Source organism: Schistocerca serialis, chromosome 2, assembly GCF_023864345.2.
Source record: "Schistocerca serialis cubense isolate TAMUIC-IGC-003099 chromosome 2, iqSchSeri2.2, whole genome shotgun sequence".
NCBI lineage: Eukaryota > Metazoa > Arthropoda > Insecta > Orthoptera > Acrididae > Schistocerca > Schistocerca serialis.
Window position 1 is genome coordinate 330,560,651 of NC_064639.1, and position 12,944 is coordinate 330,573,594.

At 39.3% G+C, this 12,944-nt stretch overlaps 1 protein-coding gene across 1 annotated transcript in view; it reads right to left on the minus strand.

The window, feature by feature from the left end:
* Nucleotides 1-863: 863 nt before the first annotated feature.
* The window catches only part of LOC126455957 (transcription initiation factor TFIID subunit 4-like), a 142,520-nt gene continuing 130,439 nt past the window's right edge, over nt 864-12,944 (minus strand). The window contains exon 4 of the mRNA XM_050091713.1: nt 864-944. Coding sequence (XP_049947670.1) covers nt 864-944 — 81 coding nt within the window. The remainder of the gene's footprint in view (nt 945-12,944) is intronic.

Sequence of the window (12,944 nt, forward strand, 5' to 3'; positions counted from 1 at the left end):
GATGACTGCTGGAGTTACTGACAATTAGTTCAAATGGCTCTGAGCACTATGGGACTCAACATCTGAGGTCATCAGTCTCCTAGAACTTAGAACTACTTAAACCTAACTAACCTTAGGACATCACACTCATCCATGCCCGAGGCAGGATTCGAACCTGCGACCGTAGCGGTCACGCGGTTCCGGACTGAAGTGCCTAGAACTGCCTTGCCGCCGCGGCCGGCTTACTGAAAATTACTCAAAGTAAAAGTCATTGCTTACATTCAGAACTAAAGACATGAGCGACCTATGCGAAGCTGTTGAAGTGCCCAGCAGTACTTTTACAGAAAATATCGATTCCCTCCTTGGGCAGTCATTAAAATTCTTCTCCGACATTTCCTTCTATTTGTTTGGCCAGCGTAGGTGGTTCAGCGTCTATTCCCACACTAGAAGCAACATGCGCTTGCCAATAATGATAATCCTAAAAGCATTACTAAATAATGTTAAGGTTCCTGATATGACATTATCTACAAATTTCCTTGTTCCATCAGATAATAAAATATCTGAGCTCCTCTAACTCGTTCGTTGTGCATTATCATTACTGGCCTGCAGACCAAACAAGTGAAGAGTCTGGTCGCTTACATGCACAGATAAAGCAGTGCCCTTTCTAAGAAAACTGGATGTTACGTCATGGACAGACATTTCTCTCCCTCTGCATTTTCACTATGCCCTACACACACATTACAGCATTCGCTCCTTTAATTCTTGTGTGCTCTTCTCTAAATTTCAGAACTGACAGCACATCAATACTAGAAAGTAGTTACATTTATTCCAATTTTAGTGTCTCAGTAGGTTAGAGTATGTAAGAAAATTTCGAATCTACATTATCAGAGACAATCTGATCTTTCAGGGAAGAGAATGTGACTTTTGTGATCTTCAACACCAAATAATAGATGGTATGAATCTCCCTGAAAATAACAAAGACGCAGTACAGTAACAAAGCAGGTATACAGCAATATGCCAAATGTGAAACACAATTGCAATCTCAGTGCAAAACACAATGTCAGAAACTGGTCTTAGTAACTGTCAATGGTTGCGTATTTTCAGTTGTCAATGTTTGAGACTATTCGTTCCATATCTTGAAGTTTGCGTCTTCAAATCAAGCGGACGAAGGTAATAACATAAAGTATGAAAGACATAAACTGGAACAAGTTTGCCGGTAAGCACGTAGCGTTGTGGTGCACAACTGCCCATTTCCCCATTAGCATTGTTTCTGTTAGTCAAAGAGTATGCTTTTATTGTGTACCAGTGTCCGTGGATACAATGAACTACATAATTTTAAAGATATTTGTATTCGCTTTCTCTAACCGTTTGAGAAGTATTTAGTCCCCCAACAATATACGTGAAGCAGAGATACACGGGCCAAAGTTCTCACCTCGTTAACGCCAGAACATGGAGGGCAAACTTTCTGTTGTGTTACATGATAAAGACTAACGACTCCCCGCGAGTTGTCGTATTACTTCCGCTAACAGGTGGGCAGAGTTTTAGTTGAGGCAACGAGGCGGTGACAGCCGTGTTATTAAATCTCTCCCCACCAGCTGAGAGCGCACAGTTGTTTTCCCGAAAGTCTGTGTACACTTGGCTCTCGGAATATTAGACGGAAATGGAGAGTGAAGAAAAGCATTTAACTTGACGAAATGATAACGATCGGTAAATAAGCGAAGGAATATAGGCATTGCTGTCATCAGGACTGAATATTGTAATCCCCAAATCCTTCAAAAATAAGCGAAAAGTATACCTATTCAAAAAATCAGATAAAAATTCACTTAACGCCTTCCTGAGAGACAATCTCCACTCATTCCAAATTAATAATATAAGTGTAGACCAGATGTAGCTTGAATTCAAAGAAATAGGATCGGCTGCAATTGAAAGATTTATACGAAATAAATTAACAAACAACGGAGCTGATCCTCCTTGGTACACAAAACGGGTTAGAACACTGTTGCAAAAACAACGAAACAAAGATGCCAAATTTAAACAGACGCAAAATCCCCAAGCTTGACGATCTTTTACAGAAGCTTGAAATTTAACGCTGACTTCAATGCGAGATGCTTATAATAGTTTCCACAACGCCGTTTGCTGTTCCTTATCTATATAAACGATTTGGGGGACAATATGAGCAGCCGTCTTAGGTTTTTGCAGATGACGCTGTCGTTTATCCGTTTATCGACTAATAAAGTCATCATAAAATCAGAAAAAATTGCAAACCTATTCAGAAAAGATATCTGAATGGTGTGAAAATTGGCAATTGACCCTAAATAACGAAAAGTGTGAGGTCATCCAGATGAGTGCTAAAAGGAATTCGTTAAACTTCGGTTACACGATAGATCAGTCTAATCTAAAAGCCATACCTAGGAATTACAATTACAAAAAACTTAAATTGGAAGGAATACACAGAAAGTTTTGTGGTAAACGCTAACCAAAGACTGCGTTTTATTGGCAGGACACTTAGAAAATTTATCAGATCAACTAAGGAGGTCTCCTACACTACATTTGTCCGTCCTGTTTCAGAATACTGCAGCGCGGTGTGGGATCCTTACCAGACAGGACTGACGGAGTACATCGAAAAAGCTCAAAGAAGGGCAGCACTTTCTGTATTATCGCGAAATATGGGAGAGACTGTCACAGAAGTGATACAGGATTTGGGCTTGATATCATTAATAGGAAGGCGTTTTTCTTTGCGACGGAATCTTCTCACGAAATTTCAATCATCAACTTTCTCCTTCGAATGCGAAAATATTTTGTTGACACCGACCTACATAAGGAGAAACGATTACCATGATAAAATAAGGAAAGTCAGAGCTCGCACGGAAAGATACAGGTGTTCGTTCTTTCTGCGCGCTATAAGAGACTGGAATAACAGAGAATTGTGAAGGTGGTTCGATGAACCCTCCAACAGGCACTTAAATGTGATTTTCAGAGTATCCATGAAGAGGTAAATGTAGATGTAGGATTCCATGTCTCTTTCTCCAAATTCCTTGTTTAACAATACCAATTCCTGTATCTTCCATCCTATTACAACTGGTTCCAAACTATATGTACTATCTCCTGTTTTTTTTTATTTCCTCTACGCTGCTGGTATGTCTAAATAAACTGTTTAGTTCTTCCTGTACGTCTCCTTCTGTTCACCTCCTTCGATTTCTGTATCGAACTTTCAAGAAATTCGAACTTTACTTTGAAGTTCATCGTAATCAATTTACCTACTGATGTAGCCAATGGCTCCTGAAAATGATATTATCCTTCTGTGTGATTACTGGCCTTAGTAGTTTATTTTACCGTAGCTCAATCCGGCACAGTTTCCCATTACATTATTTTAGCCTTCGTGTCGTCATAATCTGTGTATTTTAATCATAAATTGGCAAGAGGCATGCGTCTTTCTGTCTTCTGTGTGAAAGTTTCAGTATGACTGAGTGGGAGAGACTGTAGCTAGGTAGCTGAAGGCTGCATTTTATATATTCTTTTTGGTGCATGCATCTCACGAAAGAAAAACATTCTTCATTCTTATCTTGTTAGTTGAGTAAGAGCGCTGATGAACTTTCCGTTGAGCGTGATGAAACTGAAAGGGTTGGTCATGAAAGTCATTTAGCAGGGAACATGATCCATCCAAACTGACCAGTACCATGTAGTTGTAAAGAGAAGCCAGCAAATGTAAATGGGGTTACAAGAAATGGATTCAGTAATGGAAATAAATTTCGATCTAAGAGGAAAACAATGAGTGTATGTGATCAAAGATTTCATCCTGGTTGTTCAACATACCAGAATAATCAGTACATGGATTGACAACAATAACGACAGGCACAGGCACAGATGGGAACTCCAACACCAAGCCACAATAATTGGCAGTTGCAGCCACCTGTAATTACAGATGTGACCGATGAGGTTAGTGGACATGGTGATACGCATTTGTGAAATTAAATCCGGTCATTTCATGCCCCAGAGAACCTGCAGTACAAGAGAGTAGGCCCTATGACAATCATATATATACAGCTGCAGGAAAAGTTTTGGAAAAGGAGTGCTGCCAAGATATCAACAAATGTGACCAGGAGTACCTCAGCACCTTTCTCTAAAATTTATACAATTTAAGGCATCCCATCACTAATGATCTGGATACTGGAGTGTCAGTGAATGTTACAATCAAGTTATCTTTTTGAACGAGTATCACACAATGTTAACATGCTAAATTTCTCTGTATGTAAGTGCAAGAGACTTAGAGCAGAAGATACAAGATCAAGGAATGTTAGAAAACTGGTGCAGTTAAACGTAACAGTATAAAATACATCCAAGAGATGTGCACTCTCAGTTATTGAAGGATTTTAGTTTAGGCATAGAAACTATCCGTGAGATGGAGGGATCTCTCGACTTCCACTCAGGACAATTGTTGTTCCAGACCAATGGAGCAGCATTCCAGATAGATTTTGTATGGAAGGTATCGTCAAAAGGCAAAATACAGTTCACTGCAAAGAAGAAGATTAGACACGGGTATCTATAAGAAACTGAAATGTTAGATATACCGGATGTGGACAAAATACAGAACGTAAGTTGACGGAGTCGGGGAAACTGGGAGTAGATCAAATCCATCAGTTGGCAAATATTCTTCTTCAGCACTCACAAGTTTCTGAAGAGAAACCAGGCCTCGTTAGGGATTACATTTATCATTTGGAAGAAGTTCCCCACCAAGCTTATTGTCATGGTTCCTATCCGATTCCGTAGCATCATAAGAAGGCAGTAGATGAAGAAATAAGGAAAATTGTTGAACCTTTCGCAAGTCCTTGCTGTTGCCTATCATTAGAGCCAAAGCCAGGAGGAAAGGTGTGACCAGTTTTAGACCGATGAGAAATTAAGGAAATTGTTGTACCGGTAAGAACACACCCGAAGAACATGACGAAGCGTCGAGAAAATATGCAGCATTCATCTGTGCAGGTCGAAACTCTCAATTCAAGGGGCTTCCATTTGGAATCAGCATTAGTGGAAGCATATTCATTTCTGTCCTTGAGTATTTTCTGCGTCTGGAAATAAGACGACAGCTAACATTATTTGTAGATGATTTGTTAATCGTGAGAACCGTATGGAAAGTGCACATTTCAATCCTTTCCTGGGTGTTGAGGAAATTTAAAGAGTATGGAATAACAGTAAATCCTCAGAAGTCTCCCTTTATTCTAGGGAAGATAAAATTTTTAGGGTACATTACCGACTCAAATGGAATTCTGCCGGACTCTAAAAACATCAGTGCGAAAGAAAACCATATGGTGAACATAGAAGCAGTTAAAAGAGTTTTTTTGATTGACGTGGTTTTCCCGTCATTTTAAAAGCAATCTGTCTACGAAGGAAGAGCCATTACTGCGATTTTTACACAAGAATGTAGTGCGGAAATGGACAGATGAATGCTAGGAAGGATATAACAATATCGAGAAGGCACTTCAATCCTCCCAGATCCTCTATCATCCTGATATAATATTAGAGTTTGGTCTTATCACTGATCCACTGTCAGTAGAATCAGGTGCTTGTCTGTTCCAAAATCGAGTAATTAATGGGGAGGTCCATACTGTCCAGTTGCCTTCGCCAGCCATATTTTGTCAGCTTGTGAATGTACATATCTTACTACCGAACCTGAGGCTCTCGCAGTGGTTTGGGCATTGTGTAAGTTTCATTACTACCTATACAGAACAAAAATTACGGTTTATTGTGACCATCAGTAACTGAGCGTCTTCCCAACATGATGATCAGTACAAAAAGACTTACAAGGTGTACTTTAGCTTTCCTGGAATATAATTTTAAGATAGTACATGTCAGTGGCAAGCAAAACAAACCAGCACAGGCTTTATCTCAATCACCTGAGGTGTTAGGATAAGAATTTATATCAGAAGGCTTGTGTACAGAATTTCCAGCTTTATTAATGAAGGATCATATGTACCGTCGGTTTTATTTATATCTTTGTAAGAATATGTCACAACTGCAGAAGGTGGCTCACGTATGAGTACATTAACAACTGCATCAACCCAATAACGATAAAGTCATACAGTTTTCCAAAATAGAAGGGACTGTCCTATTTCATAGAATGAACGAGAAACATCAGTGTTAGTGTGTTTGTATACCACCAAACATCGAGAGAAAACGAGGATGGCACACCCACTATATGTGGGGAAACTTTGGTGTGCTAAAATTCTGAGATAAATTATCAGCATACTATTACCTCCCTGACTTGAGGAGGACGGTTCAACAAGTGGTCGAAACCTATTTGTTGAGTCGAAGTGCTAACCAAAACGATAGAGGTAGAAAGGATTGCTGCATTCCATCCTACCTAACAGACCGGTCGACCTAGTATCAGTCGATGTTTGCAGCCTGTTGCCTCACTCTAGAAGTGGATATAGCTACACCATAGAATTTTGGGATGTATTCACCAAATATCTTAAAATTTATCCCTTAAAAATAGCTACTAGCGTATCGGTCATCAATAAACTGCTCACTAATTAAATTCCAAGTTTCAGTAAGCCATTAGTTATTTCAAATGAAAGTGCTTAAAATTTCATTTCATACAAATGGAGGCATTTGCTAGCTGAAAACAATATCAACAAAATATTTACATCACGTTACCATCGTGTAGCAAGCAGAACGGAATGAATGTTTTGGGAACTAAGTAGGTGTGTGTACCTGCTGCAATGCGAGAGAAACAGCATGGGTAGGCTATACAAACAATTTTGAAGAAATAATGAATAATATGCTACATATTAGCACTCAAGTCACCCCTGATTTGGAAAGAAACAGAAAAATGAATGGACTGATAGTTTGCTGAAGATAAAGGATGAAGAAATTTTGTGGAATGGCAAGGTGCCGAAGGCAGTAGTAAACATGACTGAAAACGCAATCAGACAAGAAATGTAATCAGGTTCAAAGATTCACAGTTGTAGAGAAGATCCTAACATGAAAAGCCTGTACTTAATTAAATATAGTGATTTAATGATTTTTGTGTGGAAATTACACAACAAATGTACTTTGATTAGAGTAATGCTGTTTCTGAATTTTTCGATTTAAATAATATATATGTATAGTATGTATACTTAAAGAGTTTTCTTTCATGAAAATGAATGCAGCATTAAATCCTACCACCGTAAAAAGTCTTATAGTATTTGAACACGTTTACAAGACATGGTCTCATACAGCGCCAGTATGTCTGAATATACAGTATAATTAATTATGCTAATTTTTAAGTGCTGGTAACAGACAAAGGCGAAAATGTTGTATTCGAAAGGAAATTATTTTATTTGTTTATGAGAGACGGTAATGAGTTAAGAAGAACGTTCAGATAGTACAATGACAGATAAAACGTAGCCACATTTTAATCTGTTTGAAAATAAAATGAGAACATTGAGATGAAACAATGAAGACAAGTGATTAGGAATGAAATGCTGCAGAAATGAAATAGATCTTTACAAAATGATTAATTTTTAAAGCGAGAGTAGCATGAACCGTCTTAAAGGTAGTACCATCGGACGTCACCACATCGCTGGACGAACGAAATATTAAGACTCGGACGCAATCGTGATTCCAATTTTCTTCGGCCTAAGTTGTATGTGTTACGCATGACCTGCAACCCAGAAGATATTTTAGACGGTTTCGCACAATGATTTCCATAATTAAATTTCATGATGCACATATACACTAAAGCTGGTCGTTGGTATAGCACCAAAAGACGTCGCGTGATAGCAAATCGATCAACATAGCGGGCCCTGTTAGTGGCGTAATTTGTAAGTCGTGTGGATCGATGTTTTCTTGATGCTAGTAAAGAATCTGCATCACTTGGTCCAGTTCTAGTTTCCAGAACTGTTTTTTTACACTTTTTAGTTCTATATAAAATACTGTTTTATGGGACGACTATCATCCATAGGCCATAGGAACTGAAACACCTCTTTAATTATTTTTATTAAACACTGATCTACAGAAATTACCTTCACTAGACTCTAACTACTAGGAGGCATATGGTTAGCTAAAGAAAGAGTTTGTTGAAGGGAAAACAATGTATTCAGAAAATTTTACCTTTTTAATGTGACATCCAGTTCCAAAAATTATACAGCTGTCAATAATTCCACTTCACAAACATTATCAACCAAACATCCATCACCATCCATTTCCTTGCGTACTTTCTTATAAATACATCATTTCATCTGACTTTTCAATGCATGTCCTACCAACACAGAGTCTCTACTAACACGGGAACCTCCCCATCGCACCCCCCTCAGATTTAGTTCTAAGTTGGCATAGTGGATAGGCCTTGAGAAACTGAATATAGACCAATCGAGAAAACAGGAAGAAGTTGTGTGGAACTATGAAAAAATAAGCAAAATATACAACCTGAATAGCCCATGCGCAAGATAGGCAACATCAAGGATAGTGTGAACTCAGGAGTGCCGTGGTACCGTGGGTAGCGTGAGCAGCTGCGGAACGAAAGGTCCTTGGTTCAAGTCCTCCCTAGAGTGAAGAGTTTACTTTCTTTATTTTTGCAAAGTTATGATCTGTCCGTTCGTTCATTGACGTCTCTGTTCACTGTAATAAGTTTAGTGTCTGTGTTTTGCGACCGCACCGCAAAACCGTGCGATTAGTAGACGAAAGATCGTGCCTCTCCAATGGGAACCGAAAACATTTGATCGCAAGGTCATAGGTCAACCGATTCCTCCACAGGAAAACGTCTGATATATTCTATACGACACTGGTGACGGCATGTGCGTCACATGATAGGAATATGTTGTCGACCCACCTAACTTCTACCTTGCCCGATTTAGGTTTTCTTGTGGGTGTGATAATCACTCCCAAAAAAGTGACGAAAACATAAGAGTTTGTCATATAAACCGAAAATAAAAAATTAAATATTTCACTCGAGGGAAGGCTTGATCCATGAGCCACTCGTTTCGCAGCTGCTCACGCTAACCACGGGACCACGGTGCTGCTTAGCTCACATTTTCCTTGATATTGCCTATATTGCACATGGACTACTCAGTTTGTATATTTTGCTTATTTTTTCATAGTTCCACACAACTTCTTCCTGTTTCCTCGATTGATCTGTGTTCAGTTTTTCAAGGCCTATCCACTGTGCCAACTTATAACTAAATCTGAGGGGGGTGCGATGGGGACGTTCCCTTGTAAGAATATCATGTCCATACACCATATCCGCTTGCTAACGGTTAGTCGGTCCACCCAAAGAATCTCTTACCGAGGGTGCAGCGCGCTGTTATCGATATTAACACTTTCCATAGCGCTGCCAACATACAAACAGGCTACTTACGCAGCCCCCCCCCCCCCCCCCTATCCCCCTGCTCACCTCAAAAAATTTTACGAAGTGTTTTGAGCAGTGGCCAAGGCTAAGTTGGTAAAATTTTCATATTAACAATATCAAACAGAGCAGATGCACACGAAGATTAAGTAATATGGTGTTGGTCAATAAAGTAAAAATTCTCCTCACAGCCCCTAAAGACGGTCCTAATAATTCATCGGAAGAGAAGGCTGCGCCAGTTTTACGCACAAAGGCTGAGCAGTATATGAAAATGCACAAGCAAGCAGTATATAACAATGCAGTCTTGAAGAAGTAGTATGTCCTCCCCACAGGAACACAGTGCTGACTTTTGACATGAAGTAAGTCCTAATAACTCATCAGAAGAGAAGGCTACGCCAGTTTTACGCACAAAGGCTGAACAGTATATGAAAATGCACAAGTAAGCAGTTTATAACCACGCAGTCTTGAAGAAGTAGTATGTCCTCCCCACAGAAACACAGTGCTGATTTTGACATGAAGTTTTGATATGGTATCGTAAGATTGGTAATGGGCCATAACAGAGCAGACCCACAGCAGTTCAGTCGAAGTCTTGAAGAATATTGGTAGAATTGGTGGGTCACCACAGAGCAGACCCACTATAGTCTTAGTATAGATTATGACAGTAGTGTGCCTCCATAGGTGCACACCCACTGTAGTCCCCGTGGAGGTGCTCAGCAGCCATACGTTGTGACTATGCGGGTGCACAAACACAATCGAAGAGTCTTGAGGATAATGTAGTAAGTCCATGAGTCACCACTGTGCAGTCCATACTGAAGCATATTACAAGTCCCTCAGCCACCACTTGTCCACTCACTAATTTTTTTCCAATATCCTTACAACCTGCAATGCTGTTAACCAGTCCCTTGCCGAATTAACAACACGCGTGCAAGCACTAACACAGTCATATAACCTCTGAGATTTGACACATATAGTATGATCAATAGACAAATGTGTGCAGTGAAAAGGATCCCTACTATTTACCTAACTTGGAGAACTAACAATTACAATTTTAAGGAGGAGGAGGAGGAGATTAGTGTTTAACGTCCCGTCGACAACGAGGTCATTAGAGACGGAGTGCAAGCTCGGGTGAGGGAAGGATGGGGAAGGAAATCGGCCGTGCCCTTTCAAAGGAACCATCCCGGCATTTGCCTGAAGCGATTTAGGGAAATCACGGAAAACCTAAATCAGGATGGCCGGAGACGGGATCGAACCGTCGTCCTCCCGAATGCGAGTCCAGTGTGCTAACCACTGCGCCACCTCACTCGGTTCAATTTTAAGGCATAAGAATACAATTATGAATATAAAGGAAACATCATTATAGTAAAGAACATTTGTAGTAATACAGGCTTTACAAAAAGAACAGAAATAAGAATATACATGAGTGTTACATGAATCAAGACATAAATAAATAAACGAAAATATCAGATAATGTGAGTAGAAACATTAACTTGACACGTGAATATTTAAAGAAAACATAACAGAAAAAATAATGTCTGGGCATCTTCCTAAGGTAAAGAACATGGTACAAAAACAGAGATTGCTTATTTTCTTATAAACACATCGTTGCATCTCTTTTTACAATGCATGTTCTATCAACACAGCGTCTCCACTAAGAATATTATGTCCTTACACTTCCGTATTCACTCGTTAAACGCAGAATCTCTTGCAGAGGGCGCACAGCGCTGTCAGCGATATTAAAACAGTCTATAGTGCTGCCAACTGGCTACTTACAAAATATTTATCATTGTACACAGATGATCCCCTGTGGCATGCCAACATAAGAAATAATTTCTGAAATGATTCTGGATAAGCCGCCGCACAGTGGTAACCGAGATGATACCAGACGCCGTCAAGAAGATCCGCAGCAGAAATATTTTTATTAGCTTGAGTGAAGACAGGTTTCATAATTTTACACAAAGCTATATATTTGTGTCCATATCTAAGACGCATCTCATAGAAATTACTCACAAGTTACATATAGCTAGGTGTTTTATGTTTGTTTTGACTATGGTAACAGGATTACTAACGTTTAGATTGTTCCTCAATATTAATGAAAGACTAGTGGTGGATTACACCACTTGTCAATCGTCAGATACGAACAAAATCTACACGCTACACCCGTGAGAGTAATAGCCAATAAAATACTCAAATTATCAGATATAGGTTATTATCTCTCAGTTGCCGGGTACGGAAACGTAATGACACTTTAAGAAGAAAAGATTTATGAGTAAAATGCTCTTGTCATACGAAATACCTTCAAAAGAAGATCACGCTCAAACCATACAAAAATTCCAAATTGGAACTGATATATAATCGGTAATTGTCAGTAAATCATACAGGGTGTAAATTTGAAGCTGACAAACCAGATTAAATCGAAAAATAAGCTTCACATGAAAAAATGTGTAGAATCCAAAGTAGATTATTTTCGAGGGGGACATCTGCTGGTGCTAAAATTAGCCCGCCATCCCAGCCCCCTGGGGGTGGGACGGGAGGCAACTTTAAAATTTCAAATGGGAACCCCATTTTTTATTTCAGAATCAGAGTCTACATTAAAAACTACTTACATTTTGTCTTAAACATTTTTTTTTTATTCTTGGTAGTTGGCCTTTATTTCGGTCACTTACTGATCTTTAGATCTCGTACCATGTTGATAAGCAATGGCGGGGAACGGAGCAGGCGTTACGCAGTCCACGAAAGTCAACTACACTTCAGCGCCACCACCTACCAACATGGTATGAGGTCCGAATGTGATCAGTAACTGACCGAAACCGGTAACCAAAAAAATAAAAATTTCATGTTGTCGAGAGTGTTTATGTTCGCTTTAAAGCAGAAAAGTATAAAATTTAGAATATATTTTCAGACGGTGATGCCCACATCTCTTATATATTTTAAAAACGTCATATTACCACCTTGAGCTGGTGGTAATATACTTTATCTGTACAACCAGTTACAGTCGCCAGACCATCATGAATGTGACTGCAACTGGTTTAACTCTAGTGTGTATGAGTACATTTAAGCCATTACTTCTATACATTTTGTTTTCTGTCACCACAACTTTGATTTTAACACGTGCAAATTGCTATTAGATGCAATACATGATCACCGGTCATGACTGTCACACGTACTTACAGCAGTAGACACACAGCTAAGTAATCGTTAAATTGTCACAATCGACGTATGTCAATCTCTACGACGATCTTTGGCTCTCGCACTAAACATTGATCAGCTGTTGAGTCGGCTCAGTGTGGTATGAATGTGTTGACAGAGCTGACGCCGATAACAGTTTTAAGATGAGTGCGCGCACTCCCTACCACAATTTTTATAGACTGACAACGCAATTTATTTATGATATGACAACAGGCAAATCTGTAGAATTGTGAGCCATAACAGTTTTAACATGGTGCGCGCACTCCCTACCACAATTTTTATAGAATGACAACGCAATTTATTTATGATATGATAACAGGCAACTCTGTAGAATTGTGAACCGTTTATGTCTTTATGACAAGTGGTTTACGTAAGGAGTTACTTCATTGTGTTATGATACACTTTCATTTTCACTGTGTTACTGATCGCTTTATCATCCGACGATGACGATTATATTTCG